The sequence below is a fragment of the Syngnathus leptorhynchus genome, chromosome 19 (genome assembly GCF_054491065.1).
Source record: "Syngnathus leptorhynchus isolate UIUO chromosome 19, UIUO_Slep, whole genome shotgun sequence".
NCBI classification, from domain to species: Eukaryota; Metazoa; Chordata; class Actinopteri; order Syngnathiformes; family Syngnathidae; genus Syngnathus; species Syngnathus leptorhynchus.
In genome coordinates this window covers 100,425-120,210 of record NC_141213.1, presented here as the reverse complement: position 1 = coordinate 120,210, position 19,786 = coordinate 100,425, and the positions used below count along the sequence as shown (strand labels likewise).

Genomic DNA, 19,786 nt, shown 5'->3' with positions numbered 1-19,786 from the left:
AACCAGTTAGTATTTATTATACACACTAGACAATACTGCTTTCTTTTCTATTTAGAGTGACTGTTCTATTCAGTCGGTCAATGTCATGTGTTTCACAGTACATTCGCAAGCTGCGTAGTAAAAAGAAACAAAAAGACTCATCATTGTCATTATTTATTTCCAGTGTTCTTCGAGGGGGACATTGCACTAGCGCTTGTGCTGACGAGACATATGCGACTGCTTCATGTTTCTGGAGAAACATTACGAACGAAGAAATAAAAAGAGCTTAACCTGTCTCAAATTCCTTCTTATAAACAACTTTTTATAGAAAGTTACAAAACGAGGGAAAAAAAGAGGCACTTTTGGGAGGACAACAACATACATTGACCTGATGTCTGTTTGGGACAATAACTGGACAGAGATTGGAAATAGAAAAAAAAAAAAAAAAAAGACCATACGCAAAAATATTGCATCCTCGTATTCTGTCATCATCGTTACATTGAATTTTATTTGATCAAATTAAAAATATATTTGGCAAACTAATCTCTGGCTGTTGCGTATGTGCTGTTGCGTATGTGCGACATTCATTCCCACAACAGCCGCCTGCCTGTACCGTGTGACCAAAGTTAATAGGATCATTTTTTGCTTCTGATTTGGAATGAAGGCTCCAGTTTAGCCATTTTATTGAGAAGTCCCAGTACTTATGTCCACATAATGTGTCTTCAAGCACATGGACAATGGATCCCCGCATAGTCGTGGTTTAAAAATCTTTTCATCTTTTCTTTTTCTGCGTATTTTCTTTCTTGGCAAAAAATGGCCAAAGCAATAAACGCATTACTCTGGCGCTATCTGGTGGCAGGTTTTCTGTGTGCGCTAAAATAAACTCGTTTGGACACCTTGTGTCAAGTACAGTGGAGCCTCGGTTTTCGAACACAATCCGTTCCGGAGGGCTGTTTGAGAACTGAATCGTTGAATTCCGGATCATGTTTTCCCATTACAAATAATGGAAAATGAATGAATCCGTTCCAAGCACATGCAGCAGGAAGTTCCAGTCTGGCTAGCGATTAGTGAAGTTTGCCATCACAATCATGGCAGCTGTACACGTTATTTACACAACCAAACTACAGTGCACCTGAGAGTGCACCTTATTTATCCAGGTATCGGGGGGGTCAAAGATACTGGTAGAAGCGCGAGCACACTACCTCTGCCTCCGACAGTTTATGAGGGTGTGCATCGTCGCCGCCGCTTTTGCCGTTGGTGGCCACCGCGCTTTCGGGGGCAGTATCGGGCACCGGCTCAGCGTTGGGCGGCGGCGGCCCAACTTGGCCCTTTTGGCCACGATCCCCACCAAGCCAGTCGTGGATGCCGAAGTCCCGTCGGGGTTTCAGGCCGTCTGGCGGCGACAGGTCAGCCGTCCAGTCCGCGGTGCCTTGCTCTCGCCAGTCGTGGACGAGCTCGGCAAAGTCCCTTTGTCCGCCCATAGTGTGGCGCCGGCGGATGTTGTTCTTTCGTCTGACGTCAGGGGCGTGGCTCACGTCGTCCGAGGAGGAGCGCAGCCGGAACTTGAGACGCTCGCTGATCTTGAGGTGCCACGCGTCGGGCTCCGAGCGCTCCGACTCGCTGCGGGACGACGAGCTGAGGCTGCCGGTGGACCGCCGCTTCTTCATCACCTCCAGGACCCGCGCCAGGCGTGAGTAGGCCTCTGCCCGAGCCTCGCCGCCTGCTGACGACTCGCTGTCCGTCTTGCTGTCCGTCTTGCTGTCCGTCTTGCTGTCCGTCTTGCTGTCCGTCTTGCTCCGCAGCAGGCGGCGACGAGACAGCGTGTCGCACTCCATCATCTTCTGAGTGGGGAAGAGCCGCCGCCCATCCATCTTGGTTCTGCCACCCTCGCCGTTCTTCTTGGGGCAGGGCGTGGACTGGCTGGCGGCGCTCAACACAAAGAGCGGGAAGTCGCTCTCGCTGTCCGTCTCCATGGGCCGGCCTTCGCTGACCAGCTCGCTGCGTTCGTCGTCCGCCTCCTCGCCACCCTGCGGCTCGGGGCTCAACGCCAGGGATTCGGCGCCGGTCGGGAAGGTAACGGACGACGTGGAGAAGTCCGAGGTGATAGAGCTCACGTCCACCTCGAGAAAGGCTCTGGCGGTCGGCGTTTTTGGCTCAGACGACGTGCCGGAGTCGAGGGTGTCGAGGTACGATGACGGAGGGTCAGGGGAGGCTTTTCCCTGAGGGACGCCTCGACCGCCCACATCCGGGGACGGATCCCTCTTGGCTTTGGGCGTGGGCTCAAATCTTCTGCCATTCTGTTGATCCTTCCTGGCGCCCGCTTTGGCCTTGGCGCCGATGAGGGCGTTCTCCTCCGGGTCCCCCTTCGGCCCGGGAAGTTCCTTGGTGGGGAAAACGCCATCCGGGTCATCATCAGAGCTGCTCGGCTGCACTTTCTCCTTGGACTTTTTTCTTTTGCGACTGGCTGCGGCGGCAAAGATGGAGGAGACCAGGAGCTCTCGGCCGCACTGCTCCTTCCCTGAGCCCCGGGAACCCTGCGCACATAACACGTGATAGGAAAGGGTTCTGGAAGCAAGGAGCATCTCTGTGACTGGACCTTTGTATTTGCATCAAGGGAGAAATTCTCTTCACTTGTTTGTGCTTGCTGTCACCCTACACTAGCGCACCGAGTCACTACCCACCTTGGACTTGGCCGAGTCACTGGTGGGAGAATCTGTGGAAGACAGGAGAACAACAAACACGGATTAGGAGGCCAGGTTGTATTGTGGTGGAAGAGGAGAAGCATGTTGATGGCGGGATGAGCGTACACGGTGGCGTGAGACACAAGCGTGAGCACGCACGCGCCATGCCGGACACTGCTGAAAAGCGGGACAGAGGGAGGGAACGGCACCCTCTGCTGAGTCACGTAAAGGCGTCAAGTGTGAGACAGACGTGTGCGGCGGGCGTGCAGAATGGACACAAGCAGAGCTGAGTTGAGTTTTCAAATCACAATCATTCACACTTCTTCTTGCTTCTCCCTTCTATGCCCCGCTTTGGGTAATGCTCACACAAAACAATGCACACGAGTGGGTGCCACGACAAGAGTGAAGTGATGTGCGGGCGGGCGGGCGGGCGGGGTCACAGAGGGGCTCCACCAGAGGGGCTCAACCTATGACAAGAGAGGACGCTGCACAAGACGCTAAGTGTCGGGTGCCTCCCCCTAACCCCGTGGTTTATGTACGGATTGGATTTATGATGTACTCTGCCCCTCTGCGCCCCCTGCAGTAGAGATGATGGTAGGACAGGCGAGACCGTACCGTGGCATCTCCCGCGCAGGCCAGCTATGAAACAGTGAGGAGAGACAGCTGAGAGCCTTTTTCAGACAGTCACAGTGGCCAGATGCTGACAGAAAAGCCACCACAGGGGGCGCCGTACTGTACCGTGTAGCTGCGTGCTTTTTTTTTTTTTGGGGGGGGGGGGGGCTTTTTTTTGTTACCCTTTTTTCTTAAATGAACTGCGGGTTCCGGCAGACTAGGCAGCTACAGGGGGCGCAACAATCCTCCTTCTTCCTACAGTTCCAGTTGTCCATCACGGACATTATAGAGTCCATCAGTGACATCATGGTGTGATACACTCCGCCCACTTGGCCTGTGTCAAGATCAGTATGTGTGAATGGCGGCAAAGTCTTTAGGACACCCGACAGAGCCTCACTAGTAGAGACAGAGGGATTGAGAGGAGGCCTTTGGACTGGGAACACTGCAAACAACGTTAGACACAGCAGTGGCGGCAGCAGCGGCAGCAGCAGAACGCGCGCGCACAAGCTCTCAAAACAAATCAAGCCGCAATTTATCACTTCTCGCCTCTGAAAGCCAAATGCTGGTATGCGGCCACGACATTTCCCAACCTTCACAAAGGCAAGAAGCCAGCAAACACACCAATTTCGTGTTATTGCAAATGCGAAATAGAAACAAGGCCGCTTGCCGCGACGGTTGAGAAGCGCTGCTATACGCCGGCGGAGCCATCGGAGAGAAAAGCTTCAGCGGTCGGCGCCCAGGCGGGGCGGCGCGCTTACCCGATACTTCGCCCTGTGATGTGCCTGTGCGACCAATGTTGGTGAGCAGGTGATCGATGTTGGGCACCGGCTGTGACTCCACCGTGCTCTCCCCCTGCAAAACCCTCTGCAGGGAAACACAAGTCAACAGCCTGCAAAGTTCAGAAACAAAAGGCAGGCGCCAGCCGAAAAAATCATGGCGTGCTGCTGAAAGAACCACAAAAGCATCGGGAGTCTCCTGGAAGCTGACCGCTGCCACACTAAAAATGAGAGATGCTCACCACCACAGGGTCTGCGTGGGCTCCTTCGGTGAAGAACCAGTCGTACTGGAAAATGGAAAGAGCAAAAATTGGGATTGCGCAAAATGGAAGAAAAATGTCACATTGTCTTTTCACTCACATTCTGAATGAGTGTCTCGACTATTTTGTACTGGTCGGGCATGTGCGTCACCATGTTGGTCATGTTGTCCTCGGTGGTGCGCACCAGGGTGGGGCCGAACACGATGGCCAGGTTCCTGGGTTCCATCTACAAGGATAATAAGGGTATTAGCGAGTGGCTGCACCCGAGAAGAAAAGGAAGAGGGAGGCAAAAAGGCCTGCCTTGTTCTTCTCCGAGTTGTCCGCCACTGTTTTCAGGTGAGCCGAGAGGAACTTGAGGGTTTCGTAGTGATGATCGGGCAGCTGGCGAAGCTGAAAGGAGACCCGAGTTGTTCAAAACGACGGCAAGGTGCAAAGGACGGACGGGTGCGGGTGAGCAAATCACCTACCAGCCTCTTGAGCACTTTGAGCCTCTCCACGGGCTCTTCTATTCTGTTGGCCTCAATAAAGTCAGCGTAGCTGTCTGCGGGTGGTCACATGGCCGATAAGTCACTTGAAAAAAACTCGCGAGGAGACAAAAGCGCAATACCGTTGGTGAAGAGAGGCTCAGGCAGCTTCCGGAAAAACGATTTGAGCAAGCTGCTGATCACGTTGAGATCGCGCCATTTCTGCGAAAAGCCCACATTGTTGTGCCCAGCTGAAACGAGGGGGAGCAACGCAGGCACGCACATGGTCCTGGAGATGGACGTCACTCATGCCCTTGTTGTTGAGCTCCTCCTGCATGCTGGAGATGGCCGCGTTGTTTCCGGGCACTCTGTAGATGCCCGTGTACTCCAGGGCTCGCTCCTCCACCAGCTCGCAGCACACCTCCACGATCAGCGGCACAAACTAAGGCAGGCCGACATTTTTCACATGTGACTTTTCGGTCGGCTGTGAAAGGAAAATCTCGCAACAAGAGAGACCTTGTTGTTGCACGCAGGCGGACAGTCTTCCAGTCTCACTCCGAAGGTGACGCCGGGAGACGGTTTCCTCTCAAAAGGTTTCCTCATCAGGCCCGGGATGCCCTTACGCCATGTGGCTTTGTCTCGGGGGGGGCTGCTGTCATCTGTGCGGGAGGGGGCAGTATGAGCACCCTCCAAGAAAAGACAGGGCAACCACCGCTCGGCGCTCAGCTGACCTTTGTGCATCACGTTCTTCTCCTGCTCGGGCTTGGGCGAATACCAAGCGGGAGTTTTGCCGTCTCCTCCTTTGCCCCCCAGCAGGGTGTGGCGGATGCTCGGCGACTGCCGAGACGACGCCTCCGGCTTGCCGCCCGTTGGGCTGAGGACCAGACAAAGATCCCAGGAGAGCTCGCACCCCGGACTCTCCCTCCCCGTTTCTTACCTCATCAAGGTGTTGTACTCCCGGATCTTCTGGCTGATGAGATCGTGGCTGGTGAAGGCTGCGTTCTAAAAGGAGAAAAAAGGATGAACTCAGAGGCAAGCAGAGGTCGCCATGTGCTTCTTCTCACCTCCTCATCCAGGGCGCCACTCTCCTGGATGACTTGGATCCAGGCCAGCATGTCCTCACGGTCCTCGGCCTGGAAGAGGTACTCGCGGTCGGATGTGGTGAGGCGCAGCACGTTCTTGCGCTTGGTGTCGCTGTAGGAGATGTCGACGAGGCAAGCCCGCACGCTGATGGGCGGCAGCTCGCCGGCCGCACGCCACTTGCTGTGCGCCCGCCTGTCCTTCTTGTCCTTGTACAGGTAGAGATGGTGACCCCGCAGCACGGCGTACATCTGCTTCCAGGAGCGTGCGCCGCCGCCGCTCACACGCTGCCAAAACAGTGGGAAAGTGTCGGCGGAGATGGATGGAGCCTTTCCCATGCTCACATTTCTCTGCTGCACCGTGTGCGCTACACCACCGCAATTCATCCTACAAACAACAATCCGGATATATACCGTATTTTCCGGACTATAATGATTTGACTGAAATCAAATGACCTGACATGTTTGGGCTTGTACTTTCTCCTTCATTAGAGTCTGTTGAAGGCGGCAGTACAAGCCCAAACATGTCAGGTAATGCAACCAAACAAAGTAGTACCACATTGAGCCACAACATGCCTGGCGCCACTGAGATCTAGCAGGAGAGATGCGGTGAGCAAAAAAGGTTCTTTAGGTCGCTTAAAGCCACACTTTAGCACTCGGTTGAAGCTTGGGAAGGAATGCGGCATGGATGCTAAGCTACCTTGCCCTTGTCGTTATTCAGCTGCTTGAAATGCAGCAGACCCTCCCGGCGGGTAGCGTCGCAAAAGACGTCCGATGACGAATCCCTCCTGGATCCGGAATCTTCTGACGACCTGTCCGTCGCCTGCGGTGGAAAACAAAATGTCTTTGCGTGCGTCCCATCTTTGCTCACTGGCAACCACGGACGAGAAGGCCTCACCTTCTTGAGGCCTTTGAGCCCGGCGATCAAGGATCTCCTATATGAGCATAAAATGGACAAGAATGAGCGGGAAGCATTTTTTCCTTTTTCTTCCTCGTCAACACTCACCCTGCGCCATCTTCCCGGTAGTTATCCAAGCCTTCGTCATAGGACAAGGAGCGCTCTGTTTTACCGCCGGAGTCTGACTCGATGACGGTGAGCCGGAGGGAATCTGAGAAAGAGAAATGTCAACTTTGCCACTGGGCTCAAGTCAGCCTTTTGTGAGCGGTGCCAATACCGTGGTCGTGCGACATGTGGCGGCGCATGATGGGTGACGTGGCCTCGACGGGCGTCGCCGAGATGACAGCCGAGGCCGGAATGTTGATCGTGTCCAGATCCGAGCTGGGGCTGGATGGCTCATCTGAGGAGACGCACAAACTTGTCCTTCAATACTCAATCAAGGATCCGTCCTGACTAATTGTTGACACGTTTAAGAATGCCAGGTTGAGTTCAAGTGTGTTTGGTAATCTCAGACGACTCCTTCGACTACTCGTGAATCAGCGTGATTGGTAACGAGATGTGACAAATGGACTGAAATGACATCACACGCCACGGCGAAGCAAAGCGGTAGCCAAAAAGTCCTGTGCGCTACACGACGGAGGCTCTTACCTATAAAGGGGATGGAGTCCAGGGAGTCGTCCAGGTTTTGGGAGCCACCCTTGACTCGGCTGGCCCCGGGTCTCCTGCAGCCGCCATGGGTCCAACACGCCACCGCGTCGGCAGATGCGGCCTTCAGTAAGGACGGCGGCTTGGCACCTCGCTCATCACAAACGGCAAAGAGGCGGGACGAAGGGTGTGGCCGAGAAGCTCCGCACTTTTTCTCCTTTCTCAGGATGACCGCTGTTGCGTCGCGTCCTCGCGTGCCGTTAGTCTGCACCGAAGCCTTTGGCTTTTGACCCACGGCTCCGTTTATGTCGACAGACGAGACGGTGCCGCTTTGCGTCCGCCGCTGCGTGGCCGCTTGACCCGAGGGACCCGAGCAAGATGAAGACCTCACCGCCAAAATGGCATCCCACCCGCTCTCCGTCTTCAAACTGTCAGCCCGAGTCCGGAGTGATGGGTAGCCCGCCGCGTGATTTCCGCCGATACCAGCTCTTTGGTCTTTGAGCGAGTCTGTGGTTTTGGTGGCGGCATTTTGAACAGGTTTTAACCACAAAAGGTTGCCATCTGTCCTTAACGGAGGTTTGCCAGACATCCCGTCCGCCAAAGAGGAATTTGATAACGGCTTTGCGTCGCGCCCGGCCAGAGTTCTTTGGGCCACCCCCTGCCTGCTGGCTCTGGCTTCCTCTCCTTGGCAAAGCAGAAGACGGTCCTCCAAAGCCGTCCGCTTGTGGTCGAGCGCACGAGCTTCGCCGCTAAACGGCAGCGCGTCTTGGGAAGCGCTCCGAGGCCAATTACCGCTCGGCTCTGACCGGCCGAGCTTTTCCTGAGAAGCGCTTCGCGACGGCGTGGCGCGGGTCCCGCCGTCGGGCCCTCGCTCTGTCGATGCGCTCCTCCACCGGACCTGAGAGGCGCTCGAGCCTCTTGGACGACACGCGGACGATGAGCGCCGCTGAGTGTAGGCGGAGCCGGAGTCCGGGTCTACGGCGGCACGCAAACTGTCCAAACGCTCCTGGATGGTGCGGCAGCCGTACGTGTGGAGTCTCTTGGTGTCAATGTAGTCCTTGTAGGTGGTGTAAGTCCTCCAGTCAATGTTCTGGTGAGGGGAGGACGAGGCCGTCGCAGAGGGGGCACGACGGTCAGCGTCGGCTGATAGCTTGCCTGGCGAGGCAGCTGTGAGGGAGCTTGGGCTGTCGGGATGGCTCGGGCAGCGTACCAGGGCCTCCGCGGGACTCTGCAGCGGCGAAGTCGCCAGAGGTGGAGAAGACGCCAGAGGCGGAGAAGATGCCAGAGGCAGAGAAGCACGGCGTGGGTTCTCCTCAGGCCTGAGGTCGGGGCCCGCCTGAGCCAGGCGCACGGGCGACTTGTCACGAGAGACGCAGACAGCCGTCTGCGGCGGAATTTCCACTCGGTAGCTCTTCTCCTTTCGGTGCGAGGCATCATCTCCGTCACTTGCCTCCATCACCTTGATCTCAACCCGAGGGTAACATATGGGGGGTGGTCGGGGGATGTTGTCGGCATTGCCGCCGTACACCGCGTTTCCTTTCAGGTACGCGTCCTGAGAATACGCCTGCAAGACAACAAACATATGGTACAGGGTGTGTCCTCCACAGCTGCCACCGCCGATGATGCTTTTTTTTAAAAGATGAAGAATCGGCCAGCCAGTGTGGCCACCAAGCTGACGTTTGGCTGACAAACCACGACCTTGGAAGGCGGCTAATGGACTCGGACAAACCAGCTCGCGACAATGACAACAACAGGAGCGAGCGAGCGAGCGAGCGAGCGCATGCTGGTTGCAGTCGTCAGGAGAAGCCCAACAGAGGTCAGCTCTTTTGAGTGAGCGAGCAACGCCACCTTTGTCAACACGTCCACAACACAAAGACATCGAGCGCTCTCTGGTTCAAACGCTGGCCGCTTTTTGACAAGAGGCAGGAAATGTGCCCCACCCTTGCACAGCGCCCCAATGACTCAAGCAAGGCGGGAGAAAAAGCTGGTAGCAAAGTTGCCATCTTACCAGAGCTGTGATGTCCCTGGAAAACTGCAGGCGGGAAAAGGACAAAGAGCTGTGAAACCAAATTGACAGCCAAGCACAAAGACACTACTTTGTGCTGAAGGAAAGAAGACGACAGAGACCACCGAGTACGCCCCGCCAATAACACAAGCGGTCTCTTTTTGTCAGTGGTCTCGCACTGGAATTGGAATGGAAGAGGGTTTTTACCAGCTGCAGGATGTCCTCGTCCTTTGGCATCACACAGAGCTCCAGCGAGGCATCGCTGCATCCAAGCAAACGGCGTGAGAAGAGGAACGTGTGCGGCGGCGGCCACGGCGGGCGGCGCCTCGGTCGGGCTCGCTCACCTGTTCTGGATCAGGGCGATGACCTGCGAGTACGTCTTGCCGATGATGCTCTGACCATTCACCTTCACGATGCGATCGCCTGCAGGGAAAATGCATTAGCCACCACGTTGGCACCGGCCACAATCTACACAAGCAGGCGCACCCGTGCAGAGTCCGGCTCCGTGCGCAGGGCCGCCGTCCTTCACTTGCTTCACGAAAATGGTGTCCATGGGCTCCAGGCGACTTCGCCGCCTCCCTGCCAAGAAGACGGCGGCGCGCGTGAGCGACCCCCGTTTGAATTCAGCCGCAAAGCCCTCAGTTGCTTGTTTTCACACTCACCTTGGCTGCCGTTGTCTTCATCCTAGACAAGAAACCAGAAGGGGAGTGTGTATTTGATCATGTCAGGCAAACTCCCCTCTCCCAAAAAGATCGTAAAAGTTGAGGCAGAGCAATGCAGGCATTTCTTTCGCGAGCTACTTTTCGTCTGACTCGGTGGAATGTCAGCGCCGACAATTCCTTCACACAAATGACAAAGAGCACAACTTCAGGCTCAGCGTGCGGCGATGCCAGCATCGACAACAAAACTGAGCCCCACTGCCGCACGCCGACGACTCGACTCGATTGCCTTGGACCCGGAGGCGGTTGTCACTCAAAAGTAGTCACCTTGAAGGAGTTGTGCACGGCCGACTCGGGCGGGTAGACGATGAAGTGGCGCAGAGTGAAACCGAAGCCTTGCGAGGTGCGGCGCAGGCACAGCGTCTTGGGCCCGGGCCAGGAGAACGGCTCCACCTCGGTCCTGAGAGAGCCCGCGGCCGAGGTCTCGCTCTGATCGGGCCCATCCTTCGGAAAGAAAAAAACAGAAAGCCATGCCGTCATTGTCCCGCTGCAAACTTCTTGACCAGTCTCTTCTTCTTCTGACCTGAGCTAAACATAGTGCAGACGGTAGTTTGGCGACATTGTGTGGCAACTTGGCAACAAGCATCCACAAAAACATGCCGACGGACGCCGTTGGTTGTGTCATTCGGGCACAGCGCTTGAGACTCAAATTGGACTCTTGAGCTTGACAAGCGAGGAATGTCTGGCAGGCCACACCAAATTGTGTTGAAAACAACATCGTGAGCCAATGGTATTTGGGGTTTTGTCAACCCTGAGCGGCCGACGGCATCCTTCTCGCCACACTGTTTCTTTCCAAACCTTTGAACACCAGGGAAAGATGCCAACAGTGGGACCGAGGTGGCTCTTCATCAGACAGGACACGACCGTGGTGGTCAACAGTGGCGCTCTATTTGAACTGGATGGAGCCAGAACATCAGTGGCAACAACGGGAAAGCCAGTGGTGGAATGTCCCCCTGGCACAGTTTGCACAGTTAGCACACAGGTGTCAAACTCAAGGCCCAGGGGCCAGATACGGCCCGCCACATCATTTTATGTGGCCCGCGAAGACAAATTCATGTGTCATTACTAGAATTGCAAATTGTCTTCACTTTTAATCATCTTTTTTTTTATATATATATATTTGACCAGTTATTTCTCGTCTGATTTGAAAACGAGTTATTTGTGAGTTTGTTTTGTAGCTTTGACTGTATATACTAATATGAGGTGCTCATACATTTATTTGGATTGACATAATAACGGCCCTCCCAAAGAAGCTATGACTACAATGCGGCCCGTGAAAAAACCCCCAAAACAAACGGTTTGACACCCCTGGGTTAGCACAATATGCTCAGCGCATCGGGCCCAATACAGTGCAAGGAGTTTGTTTATGGAAAAGACAGCAGGAATTCGAAGGGCCCCATTTTGGAGCTGCTGCATTCACACCACCACATGCTGTTTCTATTTTTACAAGCGCATTTGACAATTTTAGGACAATCTGAAGCCAATGCTGCAAGTTCAGACGCCAGACACGTGATGAGCTCCAGTCTTGTGGTAGGAAACTCCCGCCTCGCTCTCTTCACAAACAAGTCAGAAATGTGAGCGCGACAAACAAGAGCAGCCATCCAGACGGCCGGCCGGCCGTTGAAGCCCGTGTGATGCCGTTGTTGCGCTGTTTTTGGTTGAACAACGTAATACCTGTTTTGGGCAAATGATGAATGAGATCCTCTCATGTACCCAAAAGCTAAAGGCTGCTGCCTCCTGTCCACGGCGCCGAGATCCGGGCGGGGAAAGAAATCCAGGGGATTTCCCTCAGTGTGGCGAGTTTGGCCAAAAACAATGCAGAGGGAAGAAAAGGAACCTTGCACGCATTCGCAAAATCCACAGTAAAAAAAAAACTCAATAAACAGGGCAAAGATTCATTCGCCTTCCATGAGATGCCGCCCGCATCTGGAACAGACAAACACCGGACTTCAACTTTACAAGAGCCAAAATAGCGCCGCTGCGAGTCCATTCCGGACATCGCCTCTGTCACAGTGTCCATTTGAAATCCAGGCAAGACACCAGAGATGATGGCCACTTCTAAAAATACACATGACGCCACTTGAAATATTCACGACCACCACGTGGGGCATTCCCGTGTCGCGCAATAGGCGAAGGCGCGCGGCTCCCATTTTAGGGAGAGTTGTGCGTTCCCGGGCCGAGGATCAGCTGGTGTCTCAGATTCGCTGCCGCCAACTGATCTGCAATTAGTTGGGAAAGGTTTTTTGATGGTGAAAATCTGAATAACAGATAAACCGCCACCCTTCGAGAGATCACGAGGCTTGGGCGCTTTCACCTTTTCACCTTGCAGCAGACGTGGCTATAGTCTGACAGAATGACGCGAGGTTGATTCGGGGCGGGGCAAGTGCGAGAAAACAATGTCGTCTTTCACCTTAGCGGTAACGTCACCTCGTGGAAAGTTAGTCACAGCGGCCCGGCCGTGCTCAACGCCTTCCTTCCGGTCACCAGACTTGGGACATTTTGCCTTCATTCATCATAGCATTCATGGAGTTGCGCGTCTTAACGGCTGACTCGAGGCGAGAAGAACAATCTCTGCTTTTTCTTTTCAGCCCCGCCCGTGCTCTCTTGCAGCGGAAGGCCGTTCGTTACGCAACCGAGGGCCGGCGGCAAGATGTCTCGGCTGTGAGCGCGCGGCAGGGTTCAAGTTGACGCAGAAGAGAAGCACAAAGGTCTGCCCAGGTCGACGTTGGAGCATCCAGATTGAGCGACAGACAGATGGTCTTGTCGTGCCGTTGACTGATAGGGAGGAGGCGAGCAAGAGCGTTTGGCGGATCCCAATCCCATAGAATCTGCTACGGCCGCCTTTAATGACCCAGCAGCGGCAAACGCGCCGTGACAACGCACGCACGCACACAACTATTTGAGCCAAGCACATGGACGGACACCATTTGTTTTCACTCGGGCACCTGCAGGAGAGGTGGCACTCCCACTTGAAGACGGGATGACAACGTAGTAAAAGCGGCGATTAAAAGTATACGGCTGGTCTCTTCGGGAAGCTAACTCGCTAGCTTCTTTACGCAAGCGGCACGGGTGGCTCCAAAAGGTGCAATGACTGAGCTTTCACTAAATGACAACATTGGCCTCAATTGCTGTTTTCTTTCATCGGGCTGTAAAAAGCACGTCCTGTAGTGCGCGCACAGCCGTCTTTCCGGAACACGAGCCCCCGTGGAAAATGTCAACCAGGAAAAAAAACATCGCAGTGGAGCGCCACGCAAATAAATACAGCACGCGAGGAATGGTGCATGGTGACAAGCGGTCCGAGAAGGAAGCTGACGCAATCGGGTGGGGTGAGCGCAAGTATGTCGATAAGCAGAACAGCCCTGAGTCAGCCCGCTCCCCTCTGTCGCAGTCCCACCCAAAGCCCAGGCCCATCTGGAGAGCCGACTGATTGAAAGCAGTCGGGGCTGGCGCCGTGAGATACGCACGTTGGAATGTCAGGAATAACGTGGCCGGCCTCCCAACCCTAACCCTTCTAGCCAAGACCCAGAAATCACCAATGGGCCCAAAAGAAGAGAAAGAGATTTGTTCCTAAAGACGTACATCCGGCACCGGACACCGCTCCGTCCATCCTGACAATTTAAGCAACACCCAGAACCCTTTTGGAAAATAGATTAAATGGCCATATTTTCATGAGCCAATGCAATAAAATCAAAAAGAAAATTGGTTGTTGGGTCAGAGACTTGAAGCGTACAGCGGCCACACCCGCAACCAGCTGGAAACCATTACAATGCCTCATCTTTTCCTTCTCGGCTGCATCTCTTCCCCCCCTCCTTGACACAAGGGTCTCTTTGCACACCCTTTGCCCCACCTCCCCCAATCAACACTGGTTAGCTCTTTGGCGTCGCTGAGCTTTTTTTTTTCTTTTTCTTTTTTGAAAGTAAGGCCGGGGAGAAACAGATGGATGTCATTTGTTTTAGAAGAGAAGCAAACCAGAATCAACAAGAATCACCGTGCACGGGTGCCAAAGCTCACTTATTTGCCTTTCTCGGGCTATCCCAAAAGATGACGTCCAAGATAGCAATTGGTGTCAAAGACGTCCAAAGAAGCCGTTGGACACGGTCAGGGGTTGGGCAGAGGAGGAGCTCCGCGCGCTTTAAGACGGCAACAGAACACTGAGCCAGCAACGTCTGCATCGCACCAAAGGGATGATTCCTTCTTGCTGCTCAATGACAGAAGAAGCATCCGTCTGTGGCGTTACCACGGTGACAAAAGGCGTCAACATGCCCACATGTGCTCCCAACATTCTTCTGGCGAGCGTGTTGCCAGTTTCATGACGCTTCTCCCTTGCTTTCCTTTCCTCTTTTCACAGCCACTTGACCGCTTTCATATGCTAATGCTCGGAGCGATGGTGCGGGCCAACACTCTGGAATGCTGCTCCACAAAGGAGAAATGAGACGGAAGGAGGGCGCACAGCACAGCACAGCACAGCACAGCACAGCACAGCACAGCACAGCACAGCACAGCACAGCACAGGAAAGGCAAGGCACACTGGACGCCAAGTTGATGCATCTGCCCACAAAGGCTTTCCAATGACAAAATGCGCATATTATCATTCCAGGATTGGAATCTTGTCTTCACAAAGCAATTGGATTGGGCGTGGCCTTTGAATGATGAGGTGACGTGCAACTCATTTGAAACAAAAACAGAAAGAGGTGTTCACTTGTAAACAAGGCCGTCTCCAGCACCTCAGACAGCAGTTGAAAAACAAGAGCCCCATCAGTTCCACGCAAACAATTTTGCCCAAATTGAATCAGGGTTGGCCGGGAGCGGCATGGCCCACGGCTCTTTCTTAGCGGGCCCAAAAAAAAGGCTACAATGGGTCGCCTGTCTGAGTGTCCGGTCCAAGGAGCAAAACAGCACAGAGGAGATTACTTGTGAGTGACAAACAGAGTCCTGGATGTGACGCCCGCACTCACTGCTTCCAGCCCATATGGAAACTGGACAAAATTTGGGACTTTTGTGCTCTTCGCAAGACACCAAAGTCACTTCTACAAAAGACAGTCGGAGCCGGGATCCCTGATGAGTCAGTGAACGGACGACCCGACCCGTTCCACCGACTCTAGCGCAGTTGCCAAAAGTGCACAGGTACTTTTGGAGCATTTGGGCCAAGTTGTCGGTTCAAATGGAAGTCAAACTGCGCCAAAACAGCATCCCCATTGGAATATAGTCAGAGATATTGCAGCAAATAACAAGGCAGATGTTGTTAGTGGCTCCCGGAGACAGAGGCAGGCAGGCAGGCAGGCACGCAAGGGGACACTGGGAGGTCAGCACGCCAGGCACGCCACAGTTTCCACTTGCCAAATCGCTCAATGAATGCCGGCTATTAATACGGCCGCAGATACGAGGGATGCCATCGCTGGAAAGCCCCGGACACCACCGACGTACATACCTGACCATTCCAGGCACAGTAGAGATCGCAGACCAGGCTCCACTTGTTGCTGAGCATGCAGTCCAGAACATTCATACGCGACATCTTGCCCGACGCCAGTCTTCAGCTTCAAATTGCAACCCGGGCTGCAGCGCCGCCCGGCCGGCCGGCCGACTCACACCGACAGGCGGCCGGCGGGTGAGCACGGCATCTCTAGAGCATCTCCGGAGAGAGGCGCGTCGATTGGTCATTCCGAGGCATATTCCAAAGCCCCTCACCCGGGAGGGAACGTGCTGTCAATTTGTCTCCGGAAACACGGCTGACACCAGTGAGAGCCAGGCTGCGTTTGCGCTGCGCGGTTGTGCTGATCTCTGCAGCAGAAGCAGCAGAAGCAGCAGCAGCAGCAGCAACAGCAGCAGCAGCAGCAGCAGCAGCAGCAGCAGCAGCAGCAGCAGCAGCAGCAGCAGCAGCAGCAGCAACAGCAGCAGCAGCAGCAACAGCAGCAGCTCGTGGCCGCAATGCAGGACTTCACCTGGGCTGGACTTTTAAGCTCCTCCCTCACACCCAGATCTTCATTCATTTCAACAGACACGGATGACGCACGCTCACGTACATGTGACGTCACGGCAAAAAGGTCTGAAAAGATTGTAGGCGCGCTAAAGACAGCACGGTAAGGACAGCGAGCGTAGCGGTGGCAGTTTTGTGACGGCCGCAGTAAAGACAGGAAGCGACCCGAAGATTCTCGACACGTCAAAGACTCCTCTACGTCCTTTATTTGTCACTTGACGACGACGACGCGTCCTTGTGGCGGGCTTGACCGACTCAGCTCAAGTCCCGCGTCGAAGCCGGTCGCTATCAAGTACGCCATGAAAACACACATTGCAACGGCCTCGCCCGCCCCGCTCAATCAAAGCGTGTCTCAGTGCAGGCACGCCAGCCACTCCATCCCAAACAAGCAATGCACAAAACAAAAAGCCTTGCCTGCAGATAGAGGCTTTCATTTTGGGATATTTTTACAGAATGGCCAAAGCCTTGCAAAGTGACAAAAATCAGCAAAAAGTGCCGCTGACTTCCAGCAATGACAGCGTCAGGCAATCATGCGGATTGCTGCCAGTCGCTGCAAAGCTTGCACAGACGTGGCGGTTTTTCAGCCGCTTACATAAGGCTCCGCCAACAACAAAGTCACACACACACGTGCTTGGCTAAATGTCACACTCAAAACACGACACGCAAAGGCTTGGGAGGCGGGATCGATCGGCCAACATTTGGAGGTCACGTGACCGTGCGCGCAGAAGGAAGCCGGCTTCCATCTCGATGCCTGCTAAATATAGCAGCATCAAAAGGAAAGGCAGGAAAAGGGCAAGGGAACGAGGTTATCGTGCCGGCTGAGCTCAATTTAGAGCAACACGCCACCACCGTCTGTCCTCGTGAGCATGGAAGGCGGTTGAGGAGAGTCTCGCTGCGACGGCCTTTGCTTGTGTGTGAGACGCAAATGCAGGGAGGGGAGTGGGCCCCTTCTCCATTAATGAGGCGCGGCTCGGGATGTGTCATTACGGAAGGGTGGGGGGAATCTTGACACTTTCAACGTAAACAACGTGATGATGTCACGCCATTGCACTTGCCTGCTATATATTGACATTGCCTTTGTTCAAATGCATTTGGATGCAACTCCATATGCTCAAAAATACTTAGCGAGTGAAGAAATACCGCAGCCCCGACACGACGACAAGCAAATCCTGAACACCAGACGTCGAGGTGGATACGCTTACCAGATCAGCGCTAACATTTGACTTAAAGAACTTCATTTTATCTTGACGGGGGACAAAAACCCTGAGATTTTATTTGAAGGCCTTATTGCCCAGCCGAGTAAGAGGATTACGACACAGACGCGCACGCACGCACGGGCGGGCGGGCGGGCGCTTGATTCCATTTGCTGACCACGATAATCCAAAACATGGCAGCGCCACTGACCTGTGACGACACGCGGTGAGTCCGAGCTGCAGAGCCACCGCGATTGCGTCGACGTAAGCGCTCGGGTCGAGTCGGCGCGCAGAAGCACTTGGGCTTCCGACTGAAGCAAGATTAGCCGCAGGAGCATAAACGTCTCTTTGTGCTGCTCTTTTTTGCTCTTACAAAGTTGTCATGGAGGAAAGGGAAGGCGAGGCGAGGCGAGGGAAGGGAGGAACGAACCCGCTCAACCCGGACACACGAGCCGCATCACACGCTGGTGAGCTCTGTGCCTTTGCATTCCCCGGGAATGAGAATGCTCTGATTGTGTGCGTGGAGGGGCAGGAGGGAATAAATGCGAGCTCAGTGTGATTGGACGGACTCACGTGGATGACACTTGAGCTGCGAGAAATCAACAACTTTTTTGCCAGAAGCTCTCGCTCTCTCTCTGTCTCACTCTCTCTCACTCTCTCTCTCTCTCTCTCTCACTCTCTCTCTCTCTCTCCCCTCGAGTGACCTACCTTGCATGGCATATCTTGGAGTCGACGCTCTTCGCTCCCGCGCGCTGACATCATTTGCACGTCAAAACACTCAGGTGGGACAAGTCTGTGGGGGGCTGCATGGAGCTCGGATGGTTGAGAAAGGCCAAAATAAAAAATCGGAATCCACGCCCTCCTCCTTCCTCATGTCTGGTAGATAGAGGCACAGGAACAGTGCACATGAGGGGACTCCAACATGGAATTCCAAACCAAAACATGAGACAACGTGATTGGTGGTGGTGGGGTCTTGCTTTAGCATTAGGTCTGCGAGACGGGCTGTTTTTTTTTTTTAGTTGAGATGACCTCACTTGGACACTTGAAAATAGTCAAGTTTTCGCCAATGAGACTCGGTCGGGGCACTGTGAAAGCACAAATTCCGCCCTACAGTCCAGTCTCCCGGACTGCATTATTTCCAACCATGCAAAGCGTTTAGTATATGGGCAGATTTCATTGGCATAAAGTGTGATGCGTGAAGATGGGCAGATTTTCTTTCCATAAAGTGTGCAGACATGATGCGAGAAGATGGGCAGATTATGTTGGCATAAAGTGTGCAGACATGATCCGTGAAGATGGGCAGATATCGTTGGCATGATGTTAACTGTGGGCCATTTACAACTGCGTGCCCGTGAGCATCCAAAGGCAGCACGCACGCACGCACGCACGCACGCACGCCGAGCAAGAGGAGTGACATTTACGTCACGGTTAACCTTGCACAGTGTCGCTTTGTGGTGATGGCGATATTTGCGTGCTTATTTCAAAGGGGACGGACGGATGGATGACATTTCTCCACACAAATAGGAAGACGGCACGTCACGTCGCGATGCGATGCTGTGCTTGATTGATCCACATGGCGACTAAACGCAAGGCTAGCGAGCATACATTACCTTTTATGAATCCAGAGAACGAGGACCAGGCGACGGTCTGCGGACGCAGAGCCTTCGGTCCATGTTCAGTCGGCGGTGGGGTGGCTCCCTCCGGAGAGCAAAGCGTCGTCTGCCAGGAGCTCAGCCCGCCAGCGGAGCCCCTGCGGCGGCGGCGGCGGCGGCCCGCTGGAGCGGCTCGCTCCCTGCTCGGCTGGAGAAAAAGCGGAGGCTCGAGCAGCGAAAGACGCCTCTCAACGGGCACGCATTCCTGCCGGCGACCCGGCCAGAACGGAACCTCCGCTGTTCATTCATCTCCAGCCCTAAGCGATCATTCAAAAGGATCAAATGATAACAATGAAAACACGGAGGCAGACGAGTATTTCAGCAAGTTCCCTCCCTCCCTGTTGGCGGCGGCGCGACCATCTGTGCAGAGCTGGACAACTAGCTTGCTGAAGCCCCGCCCTTTGCCGCGCCCCTCATCGATGGCGGCCAATCGAGTGACCAGTTCAAATTTGGAAGTTGTACGACAATCCAATCGGACGCCGTGTTACATAATAGTCGCTATTAAGAGCAGAAGGTGGTACCACAACAACATTGACCCATGGCAATTTGCGACACTATTCCATGGAGTTCCGGTGTCTACTGAGCTTATGTTTGTTTTTCTACGACTTGATTCGTTGATGCATTGACTAGTTCATTGACTAGATTATCGGTCAATGGTCAATGCTCATCCTTTTACTCTTTGTTATTGTGTCACAAATCAGATGTCATGTGCACTTTGTACGCGGCAATGGTTGTTTTAAAGTGCTATATGAAGTGGATTGCTTGATCATCACAATGATGCCTGCTCTCTTCCGTTTGCCAGAGCTTTAGTGCATATTCTCTTGACTTCCCCTCAATAAAAAGGAGCAA

The 19,786-nt window shown here is 54.1% G+C and overlaps 1 protein-coding gene across 4 annotated transcripts; it reads right to left on the bottom strand.

Moving 5' to 3' along the window:
- Window positions 1–143: 143 nt before the first annotated feature.
- arhgap21a (Rho GTPase activating protein 21a) lies at window positions 144–19,639 on the bottom strand. Of its 4 annotated transcripts, XM_085939489.1 has the most exons (26): window positions 18,896–19,639; window positions 17,994–18,161; window positions 10,386–10,562; window positions 10,062–10,083; window positions 9,886–9,978; window positions 9,744–9,822; window positions 9,607–9,661; window positions 9,403–9,426; window positions 7,398–8,958; window positions 7,027–7,149; window positions 6,858–6,960; window positions 6,750–6,786; window positions 6,552–6,674; window positions 5,837–6,139; window positions 5,710–5,774; window positions 5,504–5,646; window positions 5,289–5,431; window positions 5,056–5,214; window positions 4,916–4,994; window positions 4,776–4,849; window positions 4,609–4,698; window positions 4,409–4,534; window positions 4,291–4,335; window positions 4,031–4,136; window positions 2,661–2,692; window positions 144–2,513 (listed from the first exon to the last, which is right to left on the bottom strand). In XM_085939489.1, the coding sequence occupies exons 2-26, from the start codon at window positions 18,045–18,047 to the stop codon at window positions 1,149–1,151; spliced, it is 5,181 nt and encodes a 1,726-aa protein (XP_085795615.1). In that variant the 5' UTR covers window positions 18,048–18,161; window positions 18,896–19,639; the 3' UTR covers window positions 144–1,148. The 4 variants fall into 4 exon arrangements, with proteins under 4 accessions (XP_085795615.1, XP_085795611.1, XP_085795612.1 ...); XM_085939485.1 differs by lacking the exons at window positions 17,994–18,161; window positions 18,896–19,639 and adding an exon at window positions 15,547–15,793; XM_085939486.1 differs by lacking the exons at window positions 17,994–18,161; window positions 18,896–19,639 and adding an exon at window positions 15,547–15,793 and having other exon boundaries at window positions 4,031–4,124.
- Window positions 19,640–19,786: the final 147 nt, after the last annotated feature.